A 26,676-nucleotide genomic window follows, 5' to 3' on the forward strand; every position below is an offset into this window, starting at 1 on the left:
ATGTACTGTAGCGTGATGTCATGATTTCACCTGGACTGACACACTGATCCCGGAGGTTAACTGAGGGGGTTCAAGAGTTATCAGAATGGTTGGAGTTGGGAATCGGGAGGTGGAGAGTTTGGGACAATCGACTTCAGGGTCAGCTTGCAAACATCACGACTTTCAAATATCCAAATGAGACAGTCAACTCTGTCACAAAGCGCCCACTTCGTGTGTGAGAGCATGTCGGTACTTCTGTGTGACTCACAGCCTTACGCTGGCCCCGCCCTTCATCACACAACAAGCAGCTTTCACTGGATGCAGCAGTAACACGTGAACAGACATTTTGTCTGCTGGTCTGTGCACAGCTAATATAAAATCATAATTTTTGACTAGGATCAGAAAATTTGGAGTTTTGAAATTATTCAAATAGACTTTTTAATTTTTTACAGCTGGTTTTAGCAAAGAAAAAAAAACCATCAGAGTCAGGGAAATTATTTCAAGTATTATTAATACTTCGGTATATTTAAGACGTCTGTAAGCTCATTCTGCAAAGAGGTCAAAGGTCAGAGTGGTGAGCAGTCTTCCTGTGGCAGTATTTTGATCTGGGCCTGCAGAGCTGGTTTGTGATCTCCAGCTGGGTCTCTCCTGTTCTCTCCTCGTTCCCCGGATTAATTAAATCCGCTGCTCACTGATCCCATTTCATTGTCCTCCGGCCCCTCGAACAGACCTCACCATTCACCCAGAAATGGCTCTTTTATGGGACAGGCTTCGAGTCCTAAACAAACTGCAGGGCTCAGAGTGTGTGGGAGCTGAAATGAGTCCGGCATGCAGGAACAGCAGGAGGCGGAGGATGAGGAGGGAGAACGCTGTGGAGGATCTTAACTCCTGAATCTGCTGAAATCAGCCACACATAACGAGTGGTTTTAATCCGTGCATGGAAAAAGGCTGACTTCCTATTACTGTTTGTGAGACATGTTTTCACATTTCCATCTATATTCTCCTCAATTCCTGCCATGTGACTGCTGTTTGAGAGCTGCGTATTCATATTAAACATGATCAGGCTTTCTAATGATGAGCTATTATTATCACAGATTTTCTACTCTCGGATCTGGATGATGTCATGAAAAACGGAATGGAAGCTCCACCCACCTCACAAGGTGGATGTGAGGTATTCTTGTGCTCAGAAGAATGGCTGCTTAAACGAGGGGGGAGGAGCTAAAACAGCTTGTTTCAGCATAAGGTTGAACTGAGGGGCTGCACTGAGGTCCAGTATCAGACAAAGAGGAATTATTTTGAACTGTGAATCATGCAAAGCTAATATGAGCAGACAGAAGGGGTCAGTAAAGGGAATCTGAATAATATTAATATGGGCCAACAGCAGGTCACTGCACTTGTGCCAGACTCGTGTGATCTGCTTACTAACGAACCACAACTTCAGAACCACAACAGAACCAACAAAACCCACCTCAGAGCTCCATCTGTGGTTTGTTTCACTACTTTACTCTAACCCTCTGCTGACGTCTCTGCTGCCCGTGTTTCTGTAACATCACACTGACATCACAATGTGCTCACCTCCCCTCAGTCGCACAAACTGAGGCGTTTTTGGACATTCCTCAAACCACTGATAAACTCCTCCTAACAGCCAATCAGAGGACTACAGCTGGAATTAAGTTAAAGTCACTTATTTTCAGAGCGAGAGGATGTCATAGGGTTTCTCCACCTCTATCAGCTGGAAGTCTTTCTGCGACACAGAGTTAGAATATTTTCAGCTCAAAAATGCATAATCACCCACGTTCGAGAGGAAGGCGTCTGATTAAAGTCGTGATCAGCGGTACAGCAGCTGCCTCTGATTAATCAGTAGTTAGTATCAATAGTTAGTAATTAGTTAAGGTTTGTAGTTACAGCTTTGAGGCTGTTTGAGGGGCTCATTGGTGAAGCATTACAGCTGCACGGGTATCACGAAGCAGTCAGAAATAAATCCGAGTGTTGATGGAATTTTGCTCTAAACATTGTTTCATCTCCCAACAGCAGCCACGTCTATGACTCTGAGTCCATCAGTGTGGAGGCGGGGTTTGAGGACCCTTGGGTCTGTGCTGGTGTGGTGGACGGCGAGCTGGGTTGTTGCTGTTCAGTGTGTGGACAGCGTGGCAGCCTGCCTGGCCTCTGCAGGCCCGCAGGGCCACCGGGACACCTAATCTGCTTCATTAATGCTCCCAGTCGACCATCAGCGCCGAGCCGCCTCGGCCCTCTCTGGTTTCAGCCCGTCCCGTCCGAGGCCTCACTCACCTGCAGCTGTACCTGCTCGATCACTGAACTGCAGCGCAAGCGGTCACGCTGGAAATACAGCAGACACGGAGGCTTTAAAAGGACGATTCCACCACGTCCTGCATTACCACTGATAATATCTGCTGTAACTAACAGCACAAAGTATATTTCATGACTGAATTTCAAAAGAACAACATAAATATATTTATATAAACAGTTGAAGACCTGAGAGACTTAGCTCATAAATCCATAGTAATTCTGATAATCATCATTAAACCCGCTTTCTACAGGATGTCCCAGAGTTGGAAAATGGGCTCTGAACGCAGTTTATAATTTAATCATGACCTCTTTATCTGCACAGTCTATCACAGAAACCCTCCGTTCGAGGCAGGAATCTCCTCTGGCTGATCTGTTAATGTCTGCAGGTTCGGCAGAGTAAAGCCCCTCCGACGTTTCCCACTGAAACCAGAACCAGCCCATTAGAGCTAGGCAAGCGCAGAGAATCGGGACGGGACATGGAAAAAATTAGGAACATGCAGATGTGCGGCTGATTAGTGGAGCGCATGGATCCAGTTTGGAAAAGAAGATCTTCACCTTTTGCCGACCACACGGAGAGTCTGACTGATGCTGTCAGCTTCACCACCGTTAAAACGTCTTCCACTGCGCTCCGAGGGCTCTGATGTTCCCAGCACGCAAATATCTGAACACTACTACCTCACTGGGATCAGCATGCTGGGTTAAACCTTGCTTCTAAACCATCAGCATCAACATTTTAATAACATTCACAAAGATTATTGAAATCAACAGAGCTCAGTCCCGATCACATGCCGGGCAGACTGCCGCACAGCTGGCATCAATTCCTTTGATTAGTTCAGAATAAACGCGGCTGCTGCTGAGCGCAAAGACGGAGAGGCTGGAGAACACGGCAAGGAACCAAACGACTTTAAGAGCTCGGAAAGGAAGCAGAAAGAGTGCCGAACCACCAAAAACTGGAGCCTCCAAAGCCGGCGATGGAGCCAGGAGGATCTGAGAGCTCTGAAAGACTCTCTTTGTCTTTCCGACTCACCCTGACCTTTCTGAGCATGACTCAGAAACAGAAACAAAAAAAAACTCACGCAGGATTTTAAGGCCCACCGAGACACACAAAGACCTTTTGGTGGAAACCGGGGCAGCTCTGTGGTGCCGAGCTCATCAACTCAGCATGTGTTCAAGGCTGGAGAAAAACTGATGCTTGAACACGCAGCACCCTGCCAAAAAACACGTGAAAATACACAGACAAAACTACTGCCTACTGACCAATCAGGGCTCTGGAAAACAGCGTGACAATTTCTGAAGATCCCTCCAAGATCTGACAGGGAAGAAGTTTTTCCTGTATCGAGGCATCAATAAGAACTACAGATTTAATCCTCACCGTTTTCCTGCTGAGTGAAAATCACTTCATTGTTCTGTATTTGCCTAAACAGCCAAAAATACAGTCTTAAAAACACAAGCCAGTTATTATATTATATAACTACAGCAAACGAAATACATATTATCTCTTATTATGATTATTAATATTCCATAATAATAATTTCATCAATAGTTTCATTTTTATTTCATTTTGAGTTTCTGTTTTCAGCTCGTTGAGTTCCAGTTCAGGTTTTATTGTTTGGAAATGTTCCTGAAACTTCGGAGACTTAATATAAAATTGATTTTCGCTCATGTTTCTTGGTGGCGTGGTTGCTCTCTGAGGGCACCGTGCTGCAGCTGGAAGAGTAAAACCACCATGAAAACCTCTGAAAGTGATTTAACGCACAGTTTATAACCACGGCTATGAGCTGTACCTGAATGCATCGTGTGGCCTTTTTCTTCCACCGCCCTGATGTCTGCCAATCACACAATAGTGTCTTGGTTACAATGGCGAGCTCGCAGCGGAGCTTCAGAAGGATGTTCTGGGCTCTGACCTGCAGCTCGCTCAAACTTCAGTCTGTCCTCCAGCTCACAGTTCAGTTTCTGCCTGGTTCAGCCCCGCCCCCCCACCCGGCGTCTGTATGTGCAGAACATGCAGAGGGCCGCGTGGCCTCCCGCTTGCCCCCCCTGTGGCGGATTAAGCAGGGAGCCAGCTGTAGTGATGGGGGGGTTGGTGGGGGTGGACGTGCTGCCATCGGCCTCTCCAAGGTGACCCCTGGCAAAAGCTGGCATCACATCTGTAGACGGCACGGCCTGTCCTGACCGCCATCAGGCAGCACCAGGCTCCTCTGCGCCCCCGCTGCCCTCCACGCTGCCCGGCTGGCAGAGGAGGGGGAGGAGGAGGCTGGGGGAGGGCCTCCTGCTGCGCCGGAGGAGGGGGAGGGGGAGGATGAAGGAGGAAGGAGGAGAGAAAACTCCGCTGTGATGTTTTTAACTTTCACCTCCTTTAATCTGCATGTGCAGCTACAAGAGGAGAGAGGTGAGGAGAGGCAAACCACCACCTCAGACTGTTTTATCCAATCAAAGCTCTCCATCGCACCTCCACCTGGCTGCACCACCCCATCACACCTCCACACTTTCCCTCGTTGACTCAACGCCACCACAGGTCCACCTGCCTGACCCAGGCGGCTCTCAGGTACATTCGATTTTCAGGTGACCCTCAGAACACATACCTGAGCCAAGAAAAGCCCAGATTAGTCCCGAATCTATCTGCTGTGTGGGTTCTCTGAACATGACATCAGAACGCCCTTAAACACATCCTCAGCGTCGAGAGAAAACTAATTCTGACTTCAGTTTTAGTTTAACGCTGAGACTGAAGCCAACATTTTTAAACTTTGCTCGTCTTCCTGGTGCCAGCTGGGTTCTCCTTCCATTTAAAGAGCTGTGATGCTCCATATGCTCAGATCTGTGTTCTCCTTAATGACCTGTGATGATGCATTTGTGCATGGCTGAGTTGCATAGAGCGTCAAGCAGTTTTAACCAACATGCCAACAGCTTTACCCTTTTCTTTAAGCCTTGAGAGTGTGCAGCAGATTTAAGACTCTGCAGAAAGTTTATAAATACTTTGACTCCCCACCCCCCACCCATCCCAAAGCACTCCTGGAGGTCCACAGACCCCCCGTTGAGCACCCTCAGACTAAAAGAAATGGAGAGGACATCCTCCCCTGTTAGTGGGTGTTTCATGTGTGAGAGCAGAGACGAGGTCTCCCACGATGCCCCCACCAGCTGTTCCTTCATGGGTCCCCCAGGGGCAGGGCGGGACGGTGAGGGGGATGCGAGGTCGAGGCTCCCCCTGTTGGAGTCGTTGGCAAAACACGGCGACAGGCTGGGCAGGGTCAGCCAAGCGGACAGGTGTAAATAATGGGCTCCTACACACACACAGACACCACTGAATCAACTTAATTAGGTGAGGGAGGTGTGTGTGCGTGTGTGTGTGCGTGCGTGCACTCTGATAAAGAGGTGATCATTTGGCGGTGGTGAACGAGTCCTTGGAGGAAGCGGCTGACAAACCCTCCTCAGGCCAGATTCGGGCTGCGGAGAGTCTTTGCAGAGTCGATGATGTCAGGTGGCTGCATTGCCGCATCGTGCTCGTGCCGGTACGTCACGTGTTAAATGTCACCGGATCACGTGTCCCGGTGTTTCATATGTGGTCGACCTGACATGTAGTTACATTTCCAGAGGGGTGAAAGTCAGATCGTGAAATTTGGATGCTGTGCGTCTAAAGCGTACGGCCCCGCGGGGACGCCTAAAATCACCCACCTGTCCTCGCAAATCACAGTCAAGTCTTTTTATTCACCCTTGAAAACAAGTCAGGACAACACGGATCACATGACCCCAGAGTGCAGACACAGCTCCTCCTTTCTCTGAACTTCCTGTTTCATAGGGAGCACCGGAGATGGTGACTGGAATTAGTTGGCCAAGCCTCTTTGCCGTCCCAGAGGATCATGATCTTCACCGCCGCCATGTCATCCTGTGTCAGTAACACCCTCGCACCACAACCGTTAACTTCCTGCTTAGCTTCAGCGCGCCTTCTCTTCAGAGGACTTGTGTTCAGAAAAAAAAATAGAAACAAGGACGTTTTCCTGACAGCTGACTGGTGGGAAACGCTGTCACCGCCATGCTTACTAGTCAAAGCTACTACAGCGGTCCCACCTATGGAACCAATTATGACTCTTCTTCCTCGAATCAAAGCTGTGAATCACGTCAGAAACATCTCACTTCCTGTCTGTACCACCGACAGCAGCACGAGGGCTCATCGGCCATCTGATGTCATGCAAACATCTGGCAATTTCCACTAATCCCCTGCCGCTCACCATCATGTGCTAAGTGGCACTCTGATGTTATTTCCTGCAGGCGTTGTTTCATTTGTTTAATTGTTTCACCAATTGGATTGCTATTAAAACATTAACAGGTTAAACTTTCTCACCACAGCGTCACGACCCGGCTGCTGAGGGGGCCAGGCGGGGGGGCCTATGTGATTAAAGGACATTTGGTGGCATGCTGCAGCTGCTGCAAGCTTTGATAGGACATAATTAACTAGGACGAAGCCGATAATATTCAGTCACGTCATGATTACTGTGAACACACACACACTGCTGTGTCTCTGCCCAACTTTTCTTTTTACAGTAGAAGCTCAGACCCCTCCACCCGCTCAGGTGAGGCAGAAGATTTCATCCATCGCTCTTTTGTTTTCCACACTGATGCTTCTCTGAGTTTCAGCTTTCATCCTTTTGCAGAGCTGTTATTTTGGTTTAGTTAGCTCAGTTCTTCATTAATGTGAGCACAAACAGACTCGAAGCACTTAGAGATAGCAAACCTAGAAGGAGAGGTCAGAGGTCAAATGTGGGGTTAAATATGGTACTTTCTATATGATGACGACACACAGCACACTAGTAGGAAGCCAGAGCAGCAGGGCCAGCTCCGTCAGAGATCTCTGCTAATGCTCGCTGTTGTTGGCTTCCCCCTGAAATCTGAAGCTGAGTCACAAGAACGCAGCAGACTGAAATTAACAAGAATTATTCTTTTAAAAAGGAATAAAAACCTCCTCCGATCCTTTTTCTGCAGGAACAACAAACAGCCGGGACCTGGATCAGCTCCAGATTTTTAATTTTCTTCACACAGAAGCAAAGTCTGAGAAATAAACAGACGCACAGGAGGGAAACACTAGCAGAGCAAAAACAGCCAAAGCGTGTGAATGCTTCCAGGCCGGAGTGTTGACGGCTGCGTGACAGAACAGGTGATATTTACCGAGAAAAAAATGGCAAAAATCCATTTCTGCCAATCGAGCAAACGGCAAACAGCCTGAAGACTGACACCTCTGCTGGCAGCCGAACGTAGAGTGGCTGCAGACCAACACACACACACACACACACACACACACACACACACACACACACACACACACACACACACACACACACACACACACACACACACACACACACACACAGCAGATGGTGTTTCTGGATCCTGTTTCCAATTTTTCCAGTTGCAATCGCAAAAGAGTGAAAACACAGACACGCAAAGCAGCCACACTCTGTGGATGAAACACATGCACACAGATGAAACTGAGGCTTTAACACTCTGCTATTGGACTCACAGCTTAGCTCTGATTGGCCCTTTCTGAGCGCACAGAGCCTCAATAAGACAGGGTCGAAAAAGGTACACACGCCGAGTTACTGAAAACCATCACCCAGAGAGGACAAGAGCCATAACCATGGCCAGATCCCAGCAGAAAGCCTGCAGTGGGCCCCCACAGCCTCGATGACTGTACAGGTGTTCATCACACATTCCTGCCATTCTGATGAATAAAGAGATAAAAGTTGGAGTGTTTGGGTTTTTTTTGGCCTTTTTCAACTTTATTTGACAAATACAGTGAAGGCAGGACAGGAAAGTGGGGAAAGACCTCCGGCAAGTCAACTGGAAAAAAGAAAGAAGGTATTCAAACACTTCAGACTGTCTGTATCTGCATGAGTCGGGACGACGTTCCACTGACCAATCAGAGCTCTGGTTGATCAGTGGGTGGTGGTTTTGTGCGCACCATGGTGATGTACCCCTCTAAGAAGTAAAACACCTTCACTAACAACACAAAAAGCTGAAGCTACATTCATATCCGCTATTGCAGTGACATCACAATAACCTGGGATGCTCAGAGACTCTCAGAAGCTGTCTGCAGTCTGAGCTGACAAATACTCTGTGGTGGAGACCAAACCCAGAGCGTAGAGAGAAGGAGTTCAGACTCTGTTAAAGGCGATATGGCAGTGTCCTGACTCGTTTCCCCGAGAGGCCAAAAATATCAGTTACTGAAGTGATTACAGCGAGAGAGCGGCTTATGTGGAGAGCAGCAGCGTTTTGATACCGAGCCCAAGCTGGCAGAGAGCCGCGGCTCCCAGCACACAGACAAAGCTCGCTTTGTTCAGCCGAGATCTTTCGGTTCAGAGACAGAGGGGAAGCCGGCGCTGCATTCATCCGCCGTGCAGCTCTTCTGTGCACGCACCTGACCTCCAGATAGACAACACACACACACACATGCACACACACACACACACACACAAACGACATTCGTGAGGTCACGCTTCATTCAGAGAGCAACTTTTATGGAGATGAATGCAGTGAAAAATACAACAAAAGAAAACAGTGACTAAAACCATGCTAGCTAAAATTAGTTTTTATGTTTAATAACAATAATAATAATAACAGTAAGTTGGCTATTCACACTATTCCTTCTTCTTTAAATGAAAACCTCGGCACCGTCTCGCTATTTTAATAAATCACATGCAGTGTTCATATAATCACTCATGTTTATGTTGACACGCACACACGTGTGCTCCTAATCACATGATGAGACATGATAATAAAGACTCCAGAAAACTCTAACTAACAAAAGAATTTTATGTAAGAAAAGACACAAACGAAGCTGCGCTGAGTAATACAAACTTTGTTATTCTGAAACCACATGTGACCAGTAAGGGGCGGAGCTTGTCAGCGTCCCCTCGGACTCTAATAGGAGCAGAGTTTACAAAATGACCTTCAGTCAGACCTGAAAGCAACGACTGAGACCAGAAACTTATCAGCACGAGGCTCATTTCCTCAGAGACGTCTTTAAACCACCGGAGGAGTCGCCCCCTCCTGGGTGAGGGAAGGAAGGTGGGTTTAAAGCTCTTCAGTCTCACAGATTTGTGCTGTTTTAACACATTTTCTGTCTGAGTATAAAAATAATATAAATAAAATAGTATTTTTTCTCTCTTTTTCACCATTTCTTTGTGGTTTTTAATGGTGAAAAACATATACCAGAAACTTGTTTGAGAGTTGAATATCATACCAGCAGGTAAAGGTATGAAGTATTCAGGGTGTAAACGAGCTCACATCGTCGTCATCATCATCATCATCATCATCAACAACTGTCCCATTGTCTCTCCTCCCAGCAGGACGTCCAGCACTCATACAAAAACAAGCCCAAGAAGAAGCAGCTGTCTTGGCTGGTAGCCATGTTTCTCCAGGGAGGAACAGACAGGGAGCAGGAGGCAGAGGAGGAGGACAAAGAGGGACTGAGGAAGAGGAAGGAGAGGAGGAAGAAGGGAGGCAAAGAGCTGGGAATGGAAAAGAGCAAGGAGAAGAAGAAGAGGAAGAACCGTGCAACGAAAAAGACACACAAGGAGGAAAAAAGTGACGTCAAATCTGAGATGTTTAAAGAAAACGTGACTGCGGTCATTCCTGTCAGAGGGGGCAGGTGTGCTCAGGTATGTGCTCCTTCTTTTAGCAAAGGTTTGGTCGCACATGAAGTACCAAGCTTCCGGGCTCACACACCTGTGTTTTCAGCTGCCAGCTCGGTGACAGTTTCTTGTCCTTTATTTCAGCAGCAATTATTCAGGAATCTGGGAAAAGTCGAAATCTGACTGAGGAAAAGATGTGTGGTTTCAGCATGGCGTGGTGGACGCACTTCTTTTTAACAAATGACCTGAATCCAGCTCGCCGTTTGCTCAATATACATCGGTAAACCTGAGCAGCTGCATCCCTTTAAAATCAAAGAATCGGGTTTTTAAATGATTAATACAGCTCAAATCTCTTCCCACACCCACGGAGCCGTTGGAGTGCAGCCCGTAGCTGAAACTAAAATGAAATGAGAACATGTACAAAGTAAAGTTAATCTTTGAGCTTGATTCAGTGCAATCAGACGATCACAGCAAAGAGCAGGACGACAACATTCAACAGTTCAGAGCTAAATGTGGATTAAACCAAACACTCATCAGTTGAGAGTGGAGATAATTACATGATGATCCGATTCAGACATTTTACATCATGGAACTGAATCAGATTCATTTGATTTTTCTAATTAAAAGTAGGGCTGCCACAAACGATTATTTTGATAGTCGACTAGTCACCGATTATTTTTGCGATTAGTCGACTAATCAGATCATCATCCACTGGACGTAAAACTACAGCTTATATAACTATCATTAGCTTACAGCTTTAAGCTTTTAAGGTGCTAACTAAAAATAAAGACAAGATGAAAGTTTATTCAATTTTAATGAAATTTGCAGATTGTTTCGGTAAAGTTTAATAAACTCCTTGCTATCTGAAATATAACAGGACACCGGAGTATATTCTCCAGCATCTCACACTTCTGATAATCAGCTGTCTGCTTGACGTTTATTCAGCTGTGTAAAAACTATAACTTTAATCTCAGCCAAACCGATTTACTCAGGAACAAATAAAATACTAAAAAAAAAAAAAAAAAAAAGGCCAAACAACAACATTTTTAATTTATCTAAGTGACTCATATATATTTAACCTGAGTCACGAAAGACGGCGGTGGGTTTGAAAACAATTTGCCGGGAGTCCGGTGTTCTCACGGCGCTAGTGACCTAGCCCCCGGCTAGCTATCGAGCTAGTGGGTAACAGACGTCTCCGAAAACTGAGCCGATATTTGAGGTTTACACAGCTACATTCTCGCCTGAAAATATGTTAAACGTTTATTTTGTGACCCAGAAAGAATAATAAGAGTAATATTAAAACTAACTAGCTACCGCCATTGTTGGAAACTAAGCTGGGCCGCGCTATGCATTCTGGGACACAGCTACTTCTTCTTCTTCGGGGTTTAACGGCAGCTGGAATCCTTGTACATGCAGTGCTGCCATCTTCTGTTTCAGTCCGTTATTACACTCTTAAATCCTGCTATTATTCCTGCGTCTTTTGCGATCTTACAAAGCTTCAAACGACACGTCGACTATTAAATCAGTCGTCGACGATTTTGATAGTCGACGTAATCGTGACTAGTCGACAAATCGTGGCAGCCCTAATTAAAAGTCATCAGTCTGAGTCACGTTTTAAGAGTTTCTTTGAAAATAAAATGAAAACTCATTTAGTCTTTCATCTCCACCTCCACCACCTTATCTGGAGTCAGCGGCTCTCTGGCTCTGGACCGACTCCAGGCCGGTACGTCTGTTCTCAGAGCTCCATCGAGGACCCTGCCAGAAACTAGCAGCAGGAAAAACCCGCCAAACAAATCCTTGCTGCTCAGAAGTCACCTGCTCGCTGCCCGCTCAGGTCAAAGTTCAGACACCAGTTTAAGGAGCGGTCAGACGTTTCAGAGCCGAAGGTGAGAGGACGATATCAGACTCATCTTAACGCTGACATAAGGCTGCATGTCTCAACCTCCAAATACTTCTGCTCACGCGGCGCAGATCTGGTCAGTAGTTTTCCTTCTGTGAGCAACAGAAATGCAGCATGTTCCTTTAAGGCCGCCCCGGGCTCAGCTTTCCTCACTAAGACGAGTAAAACAAGAGCGGATATTAGAGCCCCGAGCCGCCGCCGACCTCTCCCTGGACACAGAGCAGGAGGAGAAGCTGCAGAGAGGCATTGGAATCACAGCTCACAGATAAACTCAAACTCCACAGAGTCTGAGAACGAATACAACGGACAGAACAGCAACGGCTTCACTTCATCGTGTTTCAGAAAGATACGCAGCGCAGGAAACAACGGAGATGTTAACATTAGGAAATGAATCAGGAAGAAAGGAAGAAAATAGGATGTGATGAAAAATGCAAGGTAAGAAAACAGAGAGGAAGGAAGGACAGAAGGGAAGGAAAGAAGGGATGATGGGAGAGAGGAAAGGAGAGGTGAAAGGCGAGCAGAGGAGTGAGTCACGTTCGACAGCCTGAGACTCGCCGGGAGCTCGAGGACTCGACGTGTCCTCACACTTTCCACACCGCGGGACAACCACGGGGAGGGCGAGAGAGGGCCAGGACGAATGCACAGAGAGAGAGAGGGAGAGAGAGGCGTGGGCGAGCGAGCACGCCACATTCAGGAAGTTCAAGCAGACAATCCTAATCCTCCAATTTCCTCCCCTCTAATCATCTCTGCCTGCTCATGGCCGCCTCCAAATTGGAAACATCTTCTGCTCAATATGACACTCGCTGTGTAACACACACACACACACACACACACACACACACACACACACACACACAGACCACGTGACCCTGCTGGGCCATCTCTGCGTGAACTCTGTGCTGAAAAGGTAAAATTAGTCATTTCCATCAGCTGATCAAGCACAAGGTCGCGGCGCTTTTAAAGGAACAGTCCGCGCTCTTTAAGTTGCCGTCTGTTTGGGAAACCACCTAAATCCATCAGCGTACCTTTCCTACACACACACTGATTCAAGTTTTCACGGAGGAAGAAAAGTTAAAGAGTAGTCCTCCCAGCCTGAAAATTACCTCCAAGCGTGGAGCAGAGTCTCTTTTTTTCAGACACCAAATCATCTACCCAAAAAATCCTAAATCCAAGTCCAAACTGAGTGCAAGCTCCACCTCAGGGAGCCCGGCCAATCACGAGATGTCAGTGGCGGAGGTAAAGGTGTTACTCTCCAGGTTCTTTCTCAACATACTGAACACCAAAAACTCATCCTCTCATCAGTCTGATTTTACTAAGACACCGAGCTCCAAAGAGAAAAGGCACGTTAAATAACGAGAGCCCTCTGGGTCAAAGGTCAACAATCATCATGATCGGGCCACTGAATGGCATTTAGGAGCAGCAAGTGGCAAAAACCTGGATTTAGATTGGTCCACAGCTCCCAGCTGATACAGTCCTGTATCTCTAGACCAGGGGTGTCAAACATAAGGCCAGAGGGCTCCAATCCGGCCTTCTGGACCATGTTGGAAAAGAGGGCATAAATTGTGACTTAATTGTGGTTTTACAGATTTTCCTGCTCCTCCATGGACATACTACACCAAAATAGGTAAGAAATACATAAATAAAAAACAGACAATTTCACCATCTACCTTAAAATGTTGATTTGTTTTTTTTACAATGATTCTGCAGAAGAAAAGAAAAAAGAGATTTTCTATTAAATGTAAATAACAGCATGGTGGTGGATTACTGAATCAAGTCATGCACATCTGTAGATTTAAAAAACCGTGAAGCTGATTTTTACACCGAAAACAAGAAGCATACTCGTTGTTCGTCGCTCACATACTGAGCAACCACAAAACTAACAGGTTAAAGCCTTCTGCTTATTTTAAAGTGATCAGTGTTCATTTGTAGATCAAACCCACAGTGGTCTCAGTGCACGTTACTGGGCCCAGCTCAGGAAGACCTTCACCCTCCTGCTCGGTCCGCAGCTATAGTCAGAGCGCCCTGATTTCAGGACCATCTCTAAAGTTTTGGCGTGCTGGCTATGCTCGGTTGCTTCCTGCACTGCGTTTCTGCTCGCTGAGCTCATCGCTGAAGCCCGGTCCTCCTCTCAGTCTCTGGCTAATGAACGTGACCTCACACGGACCACAAACACAGTGCTGAGGCGCCACCGGCCCGCTCCAAGTCACCGCTTCACAGAGCCGAGCATCGCCTCACTCAACCTCTGACCCCGAACACACTGCCAACCGCTAACGGACACGGTCAGTAACCAGAGCTATCAAACAGCCAGCATGTTCACCTGGAACACACACACACACACACACCTTCCTACTGCTCATTAATTCTTACACAATAGCTTGATTACTGTGGTTGATATTAATTAGCTTTAACAATTATTCAGCTTTTTAAAGACGACAACAGAGTGCGTCCTGAGTGGCGTTCAGGTGCTCAGGTTAAAAATAACAGCCAGACGAAGACGCCATGTCATCTTCATCGTGCTGTAAGAACACAGTCAGAGCTGCTCATGGATGTCAGAAAGCCCCGCCTTCTCTCAATACACCTGGAAGCAACTCCTTCTGATTCTTTACACGCCTACATCACCGCATATCCACTGTGTTGCTCTTCTACGCGCACAGCCGGTACTTCCTGTCCGTCTCCCTCAGCGTCATGCTGTAAGCCCCGCCCCCTACAGCTCATCTATGATTTGTGATGTTTGGACTGTAGAAATAAATTTGTCAGAACCAATCAAATCATCAATCAACTGTAGTTATTAATGAATCCTTAATGATCAATAATTTACTCTGTTCCATATTCAGCTTCTTTTATTGTGTAGGAGGAAGTTGTGACATCATCATCATCATCATCACGTCCATGCAGACCTGCTCGGTTCACGCTGCCGTGTTCATAAACAGGTTTGTCGCTGCGATTTAAAACGTCTCTCCGAACCTGAACGCACCCTCACTGGGTGGACAAAGTGACATAAACACAAACACACCATAAACCAGACTCTTCAAAATGACCGAACAGCTGACCCGAATCTTTTTTCCCTGGTTGATCTTTTTTTTTTCCATTTTAGAAATTCTCTGCTGAAAGGTTTTAAAAGTTTTTATTTGCTGCTTTCTCAATAAACTCGTCATCATTTCATCTAACTCAGAGAATAGTATCAATAAATCACGTTTTGTTGATTTATAGAGCCGCAGCACAGTTTGCACTCTAAGTACTGACTAACAGAAAATTTTGATGCCAACACCAATCATTATTCCCACGTTGGAGTGGCCATTAAATGAATTATTATCAGCTGTTACTAATACTGACAGTCATGAGGATGTTCAGCGTGTTTGGAGGCAGTGCATGGAGCTGGATGAAAAGTAATACACACAGCTGGCTGTTATTAATTTACTTGTGTCCCTGTCCAAAAACATCAGTTCTACATATTCACAGACTCAGCACCCTGAAGGATGAATCTGCATATTACACAGTGACCCATCAGGCTCAGCTCACAGGTCTCTGACACATCAAACTCATACACGGGACTGAAATCCTCCAGTTTTTCTCTGTGACAGTAAACGCTTCTCCGACGCTTTCAGACGGGAAGCACATTGTGATTGAACTCTTTTCATATGCAGAGAATTCAAATTTTCTTTAAATGTGAAAAGACTCGCGCTCGCACACGCCAGCACTGATGATTTATATTTAAATATTTCACTCAGATTCTCGATAAGGTCAGCTGAACCTTATCGAGAAAGGTTCAGCTGACAGGACATCGTAATGGTTTTCTAACGTTTTACGGCTTCATCATTAATAAAGATAAAGATTTTCTAATAAACGATCAACGAGCTCGCTCTGCTACAGGCGTCTCAGAGACAAACACGAGCTGAACCTCGGTGTCGGACGCACGGCGGCGACACTGAGACTGATCACACCTTCCTGAAACCATCAAACGGGTCTCAGAGCCCGGACCAATCAGCTTGCAGAGTCGAAGTAAACAAGTGCAAAGGACAGCAGACAGTGAGACACATGCGATCCACTGCACCACCATCCCACCGACCAATCACACACTTTACACACACAGGTTCAAAGAGCTGCCTCACAACTGAAGGCAACACCCGCAAACTGCCCCGACGCCACCATCAATGTGTGTGTGTGTGCTTGTCTGTGAGGGTGTGTGCGCGAATGTCTCTGTGTGTATGTGTCTGTGAGAGTGTGTGCGTGGGTGTATCTCTGTGTGTGTGAGTGTGCGTGAGTGTGTCTGCGAGTGTCTCCGTGTGTTTCTGTGAGTGTGTCTGTGTGTATGTGTCTGTGAGTGTGTGTGCGTGGGTGTATCTCTGTGTGTGTGTGTGTGCGTGAGTGTGTCTGCGAGTGTCTGTGTGTTTCTGTGTGTGTGCGTGAGTGTGTGTCTGTGTGTGTGTCTGTGAGTGTCTGTGTGAGTGTGTGTAGAGTTCCTGAGGGTGACACACTCAGATCACTTGGATTTTGTGCTTTGTCAGTCACTGAAGCTGAAACTGATGGAGGTGCAGACATGAGGCCGTACTGCGCTCCGTCTGCAGCACACAGCTACTGTTCCTCCTGAGCCTCCAACATCCAGCATGTGCTCAGATCAGGTACTTCAAATCATAAACCGCCTGCGGCTGAATCGCCACCAGTGCTCACTCCAACGTTCTGCTTTTAAGATGAGCATAAAGCAGCTTTTGAAAAAGGAACTAAATATTTTCATTTGTGTCTTTGAAGACTCATTTATTGGCACTATGAGCGAGAGTGAACAATCTGAAGAGATGGGAATATTCTAGGAGCTCAGTGTTAGTGGTGTTTACACCTGCCTCCTCCTCAGCTTTCTAACACATTTAAAAATAATTTTCAAATTCGTGAACATCACAGTTTTTAAAGCATCTGCAGAAACTCTAATAATAATAATAATAACGTTCCACATGTTCCACATGTTCCACATGTTCCACATGCACCATGTTTACAAACATGTTTACAAACACACACAACAACATCCTGAAAACAGAGTTGCTTATTTATTTGTGATGCTAAACGTCGCTTGTAGTGCTGTTAACCCCTGCAGAGAACAAACACACACACACACACACACACACATAAACTCTCTCGTCTTTATTGTGTATGAAAGTCAGATGTTCTTCTTCTGCTGTAGTTTAAATTGAAGCGCAGCCCGTTTGTCCTGCATGGTTTTGAGTTTATAATTTAAATAAATTTTCTGTCTCTTCTGAGAAAAACTCCCTGATATTATTTTTCTCTATCTTTTTGCTCGTGCTCTCCGCCTTCATCCTACTCTCACTGTAAATGTGACTATTAATGAAGGCGACGTGTTCACTGCTGCAGATGCCGCACAGCAGTAAATACAAACTGGCAACAATTCAGCTTCACTTCTCCAGCGTTTAACTGTAACGTGCAGCGAAGACGAAGAAGGCCGAAGAAAGGCTCACAAAAAACCCGACTCCACAAGAGGAAGCAGGAATTCAGAACATTTTTACAGCTTTAAAAACAAAATATCCTGAATCTGAAAGACTCATTAACGATATTAAACCACCAAACAGCAGATTATAAAAAATATTTAAATGAGATTAAAACCTAAAATCCATTAAAGCACTAAAGGAAAACTGGTGCGCTGGCCTGAAATCATCTGGAATAATCACAGCTGCTTTCTGAAAATGGGAGCAGATAATCCTCTTTGTGCTTTCAGCCAGTTTAACCTTTCCTGCTGCTTCACAGATTTAAGTCCCACTAATTACCCGCTATGATCATTTAGGATGCTGCTGCGGTGATACCTCATTAGAAAACTCTCAACTGCTGAGTTTTTAATGCAGTCACTGTAAACGTGTCTGATATCTCCCCACGAACTGTCAAATTTTTCACGCAGAGCGAAAAATTCAAATCATTATTAATTTGAATTTACTGCAAAAGTCCAGTAGAAAAAACCCAGAAAATACCTGTGCCGTTCATTTAAATCATTTAGAGGAAAAAGGAAAATATTTCAGGTTTTACACCCCAAAAAACGTAATTTTTGTGCATATTTATTGCCTAAAATCACTGTGAACTTCCAGCATTGGCCTTATTTTAATTTATTTTCAGTTTTTTATATTTACATTTAATTGTGAGGTTTAAAATCATTTTAATAAAGAAATAAAAAGTAAAAGTAGAGTCCAATCAGGATTTTACATTTATATTCCAAATGTATTTTTAAATAAATGTTATAAATAAAGTACAAATGTGTTTAATTTAACCTCCTTGATTTAAATAAAATTATTTAAATCAAGTAAAACGACAGGAAACTTTTCCTTTAATAAGAAACGTTTAAGGACAAACAGACGTTTCTATCTTGTGCTCAGCGCGTGCCATAAATTTATTTTAATACATTCACTTCATTGAAACGGGAAATAAATTATTTTTTTTATTTTTCCTGCTTCAAACTAAATTCAAAAGATTATTTTAATGGAAACTCTTCACCTAAAATCTCTCTCCTTGGACCGGGAACTGGCGGCGGCAGCGGACGGCACAGTGTGACCGGAGGAATGCAGAGTTCTCGGAGCTGTTCGGCAGCGTTAAGCCGCCGTTGTGTCTCCGCGCTCAGGCTGGGGGAGCGGGAGCTGCAGGTGCCTCCGCCCCGGAGCTTCAGAAAGCTCCGTGGGACCACGGCGGGTCCGCCGAACCTTACGCGTCATCACGGAGCAGCCGACCGGGGCCGGAGCCCAGCTCGTCCCGGGACATCACGGTGAGGGAGGGGTGAGGCGGGAGTGTCCGCTCCGTAAGTACCGGCAGGAGCGCGCGGACACGGACGCGGAGCCACTTTATCCGCGCTTTGACAAGTTTGCGCTTCTGAGTGGAGAGAAGCTCCGACACCGCGGGAGGAGCAGAGAGGAGCAGAGAGAGGAGCAGAGGGGAGCGGGGGTGTTTGGCGGGAGGAAAAGAGAAAGAGAAGAAGGAGGAGAGCAGCTCGTGCCAACTCACCATCCACCACGTCCTGGCTGAGATGTCGTAGCACAGCTGCCATTTGATGGATCCTTCCGAGCTTTTCCCCGCCATCACGCTGTCCGCGAGCCTCATCTGAGAGCGCGCTCACCGGACATGAGACACCTCACGGAGAAAACATTTGCTCTGGCATGTTGGGCAACATGTAGCCGCAGCACATGGAATCATGGGAAAAAAAGCGCCCTGACAATGAACCAATCTCCTGCAGACCCCGTGGCAAGGTGAGCGGCAGTCATCTGCTGCGAGGAAAACACACCCCCTACACACACACACACACACCCTACACACACAAACTCACTGCACAAGCAGACACACACACTCACTGCATATACACGCGCACACACTCTATACGCCCACAACACACACTCGCTCACACGCGCGCGCGTTCGAGCGCAGGAATGACGAGCCTTTTTACGCATCGTCGCGCGCCTCGGGTCGCTTCTCCCTTTCTTCCTCCTCCGGTTTAATTAGGGCTTCTTCATCATCATCATCAGGAGCAGAGGAAGAGGAGGCGAGCTGAACTTTGCAAACTTCTTCTTCGTGGTCACTTTAAAGGCGGGTAAGAGGGAGGGAGGGTGCACATGGAACTGCTTATCATGCTTTGTTTTGTTTTCATCCGCTGTGAGCCCTCCACCTCCTCTTCCTCCACCTCCTCCTCCTGCAGCCGAGCCTCGTGTGTTTTGGCATAAATACCTCCAGACCGAGGGGCCGTGCGCGAGTGGACCCTGGACAGAGCGCACCTCTCCCGGCCGAAGCTTCATCATCCCGAGCTCAATCAGTAAGTTTGCTCCACCATCATGCACCTCACCTGTAGGAAGGAGACAGCAGGAGGCTCAAGCTGAGGCTCAGCCTCCTCCAAGCCTAAAAATGAACAGACAGAGAGGGTTTAAACTTAAACTTGAGACTAAAATTAGCTTGACTGGTTTTTATGTTTATTATTGATGTAAAAATAAAACTTTCTGACAGATGTAGCTTTAGTCTTTAATTAAACTTTCATATTTTTGTTTAGGAGGCTACAGCCATTAATAAAGGAGCTGCTTTCATATTTCATATATTTCCAGATGAGACAGAAATCACTGCAAATTATGATTTCTTTTTTATTTCAGTCTAAGCCAAATTTATTCTTATTTATTTTAGTGTGAGCGTAAAACAAATCTGAACAACAATCTGACAGGACAGTTTATGTCACAGCCACGCTTTACACCATACGTAAAATCAAAGTGTAGAATTAAATTATTTTTATAGCACTGTATATTTATATAAAAAAGAAATATGTATTTTATAGTTCTTGGCTGTGAATATTTTAATGCCAAAGCACTTCCTGTTTGTAATTATTTCACATTTATAGAAAGAGAAAAATTATTAAGCTAAATCAATAGGAAACATTGATAAATATTCGTCCTCATCATACATAATAACTTTTATTATATATATGTATAATGACACAGAATAGGAAGGAATTAATTACAAAATGATGCAGGTCTTTAATTATTCTTTTTTTAATAATAAAAGCAAGTGATAATGGTCAGGTGGCATATATTTCTGTTGTGTACTCACTGTGTGTATGAATATTACCTTTATTATTTTATGTTTCTCTTTTTGTGGAAATGCAGGTAATTAAACTCTGGAATCGTCTTTGTACACGTCTCTGTTTTTATTTCCTCTCAGGATGGACTGAGCGGCGGTGTCGTCCCATCACATGTGCTTCAGCCCTTCAGCCTAAGAGAGCCTCGCTCTGTGTGTGTGCGTGGGGGGGTCTGAGCAGGCGGTGTGTGTGTGTGTGTGTGGGGGGGGGGGGTGTCTGTGAAGCTCAGGTTCCTAATCAGACGGGGAATACCTGAACCAGGGCAGAGCCGCCATCAAACAGTTCACCCATTGTGGCGGCCAAACGGAGGAATGCGATTCGGCCGGAGATACGTCGGAGGGGGGGAGGAGGGGCTCTCTGGAAAATTTGGAAGGAAATTAGAATAAATTTGGAGAGCCCTGCAGTGAAAGGTTGAATCAAGTCGGGCTTATGGAGCATGCTCAGGTGCAGTTATCGTCTGTGGTGCTGTTTGGGATCATCTAGGACACGTCGTTCACGGGGAACACGAGGAACCAGCTCCGTCTTCCCTGCTGACAAACTTTGTGACTCCAGCCACGAGCGTTCGACAGATGCTGAGCGGAACTGTTTTCGTAGGCCAGCCCTGGCGTTAGCATCACTCCACTTCCCTCCACATGTGCGCTGAGGATGATCTCTGAATTCAGACTTTATGAAGCTTGCGTGTTTTTTTTCACTCAGAAACTTTCTGCAAACTAGCACAGCTCTCACAATTTTCAGTTCCCGACAACTCGGCTGCCTGTCAGGTTTTATCAGGAATTTTCCTGTCAGATGAATTAATAATCGGTCAGAAATACTTCCTGTGCATTCAAGGGGCTGCATGAACTTGTTAGTCAGGCTCCTTTTAATCAAATCATATCGTCGAAATCTGCAGATCTGTGTCTAACGTTGCAAACACACACACACACTGTCAGGTTGGTCTGGAGTGTGACTAACCTGAGTAGTGCCAGCACCAACAGTCGTGGTTTCTTCCTCAACCGGCATCCACACGGCGGTGTAGGTCGCGGTTACACGTTGCTTCGGTCGATTAGTTATTTTCCAGTTTATTCTAAGAAAGCCGACACAAAACTGCTAGTCATTCACATGAAAGTGAACAGTTGGCAGCACTGCCTTCTGTTTGCGTCTGATTCGCCGATTCGTATCCTAAATTTGTGGAGAGAGATGGACGAGGCGAGGCCTGCCGGGATAGGCAAATACCTGAGGCCGTTTACCATTAATAGAATAACCTGACTAACACAGACAAGGACCTTGAAACACTTCCCTTGTTTTTCCTGATGATTTTTATTTTTCAAAGCCAGACGTCACTAAGCTCTTAACCGAGATGTCAGGAACCAGGAAATGTAAACCACTTTTAAATACTGGCTTTTAGGGCCAATTCCTGTAGCAGCAGAGACCCTACATTTATAACTGTTGTGACAAATACATTTATGCTCACTGTATTTCTGCAGTATCCCTTAAAATTGTTAAATGTTGATTATAATGGTGACCTATCCAGTTTGTGCCTCTCCATGATAGCTGGGATGTCAGTTTTAATTTTAAGTACGCTGTCTGCTACCCAAACGGACCCATCTCAGCTCTAATCCACCTGGACTTCATGATTAAAGGTACAGTTACACTTTTCTCCTGTAAATTAAACCTGTTTTAGCTGCTGATGTAAAATAAGTGAAAAGTCTCACAGCAGGCTGTGAAATACTCACCAAACTGTCCCTGAAGTCCACTCCAGGTATGAGGAGGAGGCCTTTTACCTCAAAGTTCCAGTTTGAACCAGAAATGGGTTCAACGCTTGGAGACATTTTCAGCTCCTCTGTGTTTCGTTTTGGCCAACTCGCTCGGCTTAATGAAAACATCGTGGACAGAGTGAAACATTTTCACCACACGTTTCAAAGCTTCTTTTTTCTTGGTCTCTTACCGCTGAGTCCATTAGAGACGTCCTTTCACGTTTCAAAGTCACGAAAAACCGCCATTAAAAAAAAACAACTATTAAATTATTCAGCCATGGAATAATTTACCACAAGTTCACCTTTAAAATTTGGATAAGTTAATCCTAATTACTTACACATACTGAAACAAATCATAAATGTATTAATGTGTTAATATAAATTTAGCTTAAACTATATTAGCCTAATCGTTCGTTTTTTTAGCATCATTTAAACAGTTAGCTAACATTCACATTCAAGCTAAACTCTACAATTTATTTAAGAAAAACTTAAATAAACAATTTCACATGTTCAATATGTAAAATTAACAGCTGAATAAAAACCTGCACAAAAAGAAAAACTGAATATAAACTAAATTAAACTTTTTCTTCAACAATAAAAGTGAATTGAAAAAACTTTAGCTGGTAAAATAAAATGTTGATCAATACTAATATAAAACTGAATATACTAATTTTAACTGATATTAATACTGGTCACATTACGTTTGCACCTGTGAGCTGCTTAAACCAAATATATCTCTTACCATCACCATCGTAGCATACACGTGTCTCTAACTCCTCGTAGAAGTGTTCATCAACCCGGAGGAAATTTACTATATGAACTGCTCAGGATATTTATCTATGCTTTGGAAATAATTCTTAAAACACACAAAAACACTTAAATCTTTACAATGATTTACATATTTATATATGTAGTAGCTGATGTCACAGGAATGATGACATTACGTATCCATTATTTGGAAATAAACGTTTACTATGGGTGGGTTGTTTTTTAATATTTATAGCAATAATATGCTCTTGTACGTTTCCGGAAATACACATTAAATCTGAGCAATCTTATTTTTGTTATTGAATAAAATTATGCAAGTCTATTTTAAATGTTAGTGGTCGATTTAAAAAAAAAACAACTCTAAGTGCCTAATGTTATTACTATTATGAATATGAATGGTGCTACATGCATATATATAATACTGAAATTGATTGAAACAATCACCCCCCCCCCCCCCAACAAAAAACAATTATATTAAATATAAACGTTAAAAAGCGACTTTTGTTGTAAGTTATGTATTTTCAAAAATTATGAAAAAGTGTTTACGTTTTACTTTGTAATGAAGTTCAGATTTTAATTCAGAAATGATGTCTGGTCTGCATTCACACGTGCGTCAGTGGGTCTAAAAAATAAACATCTGTCAGTGCAGCAGGCTCCAAACTGTGAGACTGCCTGAATATTAATACCTCCTCACCGCGGGGAGCTGGGTTTAACCAGGAAGTGATGATGTTGTGTGTGAAGACCTGACTGGATGTCAATAAAAGTGTGAAGTTTTCTTCTGTGTGGCCCTTTCGTGTGTCAGATGAGTGGGACCTTCACGCTTTGCAGTACCTGCACACTCTGAAGCAGCTGCCGGGCTTTACCTCAGCTCCCAGCAGAAGGCGCTGTTGTGTTTCTTGGACCTCCTGTGCTCACCTGCAGAAGAAAGTTGGCACATTTGTCCTTATTCCACCTGATTCTGCTGAGAGTTCTACTCACCTGCCGCAGGGCAGTAATTTATTCTCTCAGAATAAACACAAAACTGACGGTGAAAAACGCATCACGTTTATCATCATCATCACTCAGTGGAATCATTTATTCTTGCAGGGCAGAGATTAGATGGATCTGTGTTCATCTACTGAAAACGTGACTTTTTCTGCAAACATATTAAAAAGTAATCATTTGGGAGCAAAAATGAAAACCTTTTTAAAATCACACTGCGGACACGCTGATATTAATCAAATAAACACTTACTTAAAAATATATTTGTTCCCACATATTATTAAGGAATTCAGACAATGAGGTGTAACTGAAATAAATATAAAGCACATTTATATTTATACGGAACATATTCTTTTACGTTAATTTTATTATATTTCCACAGTTAACACATTAAGAAAGCACCGGTGTTGCGTTTCACGGGGCACACGGCTCATTTTTCAATATTTTTCTGGCCTCTGTGAAAAAGCACAGTACAAAAATACACAGAAACAAGTGAAAATGCTGCAAAACCCAAAGCATGAACAACAAGCTTTCATGTCGACCACAAACTGTCAGCACGACGAGCCAAGAACACATTTCTCCAATTTTTCCACTAAATCCAATAAGTTACCCAAATATATGTGTTTCACTTCCTTCCTCCCCCGAACTACAGAGACAAAAAGACCTGATTGTCAGCAGCTGTTTTTCCCATTGCCCCCCCCCTCTTTGCGCAGCACGGTGGCGCCCCCGGGCGTCGCAGCAGGAGCACCCTGCCACCCACCCGTCTGTCCGTCCACCCGGCCGCTGAAGCTCACCGAAGCCAAAGCGTCCATATGAGGACACACTATCAGGGACATTTCCCCGAGTAGCTCGCCAGCTGTCCCCGCAGCACTCGCCACATCAGCCATATTAAATGACCCTTTGTCTTCTTCCTGCTCCCTGTCTCTCGTGTATTCTTGCACCTAATCTTCGCTGTCTGGTCGTGCAGCACTTGCAGAACATTAGAGGAGCATTTAAACGAAGCGTTTGACAAAAGCCAGGAAGCCTGAGCTCCAAACAACAGTGTTTGTTTTCATGCCTTTCCCCCTTGTCCTGATTACTGTCAGATGCCTTTGTGTTCCAGGTGGCTGAGGCTGCAGAGGGAAAACCACATGCAGAAACAAACACCACACATCCTCCTTTATTCCCGCTGCTGTCAGCGCACACATTCAGCACACCACCAAGGGTAAAAGAACCACATGGCCATGGAATCCACAACAGAACTGATTACTGTCTCCGGGCCGCTGACGAATCAGCACCAGCTGAAAGTGAATGAGATCACTAGTGGTATTTAACCTGTGTTTCTCTCAGGGTTTGCATCCAATAAAGGTCAATGCTGCTGCTCACAGAAAAACATTTATGATTTTCTGATCCTGACGGAAATCGGCAGGAGATCCTCCACAGGTCCAGAAGTGTGCTGGTCTCATATATCTGAGGCTTGGGTAGCAGGCTCCTTAAAAGTACTGAAAGCTGAGGTGTGGACTCTAAAGTGGAAACTGTGTCAGATCTGTTTATTCGCCTGCGAAAAATCAGAAAAATCTAGCTTGATCTGAAAATCAAATATCAAAACAGTGAGTTGCAACAGGAATATGACCATATTAAACAAATAACAACAACTGAACATATTGTTTTCATCTGGTCACATAATAATCGTATGAAACTATTCATTTTGATCTGGGGGATTTTTGAATATGACCAGCAATTACAACTGCATTCTTCACTTTCACATCACTTCCCTCAGTGTCATCATTTCAATTTCTTTCCCTTCATCCTCGACAGGTCTCGGCAGATTCCCGTCACTTCCTGAGCCTGGTTCTGCCGGAGGTTTCTTCCTGTTAAAAGAGTTTTTCCTTCCCACTGTCGCCAACTGCTTGCTCACGGGGGTTGTTTGATTGCTGTAAAAGCATTTCTGCAGAATCTGGTCATCATAATGGAAAAAGTAAACTGTGGACACAAAGCTGGAAGAATTCCTCATCAATCTGTTGCTCGTGACTAATTGTTATTAACCAGGCCTTCCACTCCTTCAGGAAGTCATTTTCCAGAACATTTCCAATGACAGACAGATGCTATGAACATATGTGTTAATCTGTAATTAGACAACAAGATCGAGACCTGGAAAATGTTTTCTGTCACATGTTGAAAAGTCGGTTCTCTTCAGTTCCCATAAAATAAATCAAAGCAAATAATCACAGTGTGATTTTTTTTAGGATTGTGAGTACAAACTGCTGGGATGGTTCTGAAATACTGAATGCATTACACTGGGAGGGGTGCTGGCACAGTTTGGTCTGTTGCTCTTTTACCTCCTACAAAGCAGAAACCACTGCCAGAGAGATGAAACTGGAGGTGATGGTGAAATCTGGAATAAGGCTGAAACAAATAGAGGATAAACTAACAGGACCCGGACAGCAAGAAGCATTTAACCACAGAACTACAGCAGATCACAGAAAAAGAAATAAAGAATAAAATCTCTCCAGTATGAAAGGATTTAAGTCACTACACCAAACATCACACACAATAACTCCTGAAACAACATGACATCTGGAACCAAACTGTGGATAAATCCTGTAAAAACAAGAAGAAAACTCACTGGTGCGACTGGACAGTTTTAAAAAATCTTTCTTGTCCAAATAATTTGGAGGAATACTTGGAAGTAATTTAGTGGCCATCATGTAAATCTAAATATTTTTTGAGCTGATTGTTCTAATGTACGGACGTGTCCTGAAGTCACCGCGGAGGCAGTAACGAGGACCCGATGGACGCGTGCTCTGATGATTAGAA

The 26,676-nt window shown here is 44.6% G+C and overlaps 1 protein-coding gene and 1 long non-coding RNA gene across 7 annotated transcripts in view; one reads left to right on the forward strand and one right to left on the reverse strand.

Annotated features, from left to right (window-relative positions):
- Window positions 1–18,900, reverse strand: part of nfia (nuclear factor I/A) — a 150,448-nt gene extending 131,548 nt beyond the window's left edge. For all 6 annotated transcript variants that reach the window (XM_082524243.1, XM_082524240.1, XM_082524242.1 and 3 more), the window contains exon 1: window positions 18,793–18,900. In XM_082524243.1, coding sequence (XP_082380369.1) covers window positions 18,793–18,888 — 96 coding nt within the window. In that variant the 5' untranslated portion in view covers window positions 18,889–18,900. The remainder of the gene's footprint in view (window positions 1–18,792) is intronic.
- A 384-nt stretch (window positions 18,901–19,284) lies between these two features.
- LOC309700611 lies at window positions 19,285–20,588 on the forward strand. Its single transcript, XR_014274699.1, has 3 exons — window positions 19,285–19,372; window positions 19,478–19,591; window positions 20,482–20,588. It is a non-coding gene; the product is annotated as an uncharacterized lncRNA (long non-coding RNA).
- Window positions 20,589–26,676: the final 6,088 nt, after the last annotated feature.

This window comes from Aulonocara stuartgranti, assembly GCF_965226115.1.
Source record: "Aulonocara stuartgranti genome assembly, chromosome: 23".
Lineage (NCBI taxonomy): Eukaryota > Metazoa > Chordata > Actinopteri > Cichliformes > Cichlidae > Aulonocara > Aulonocara stuartgranti.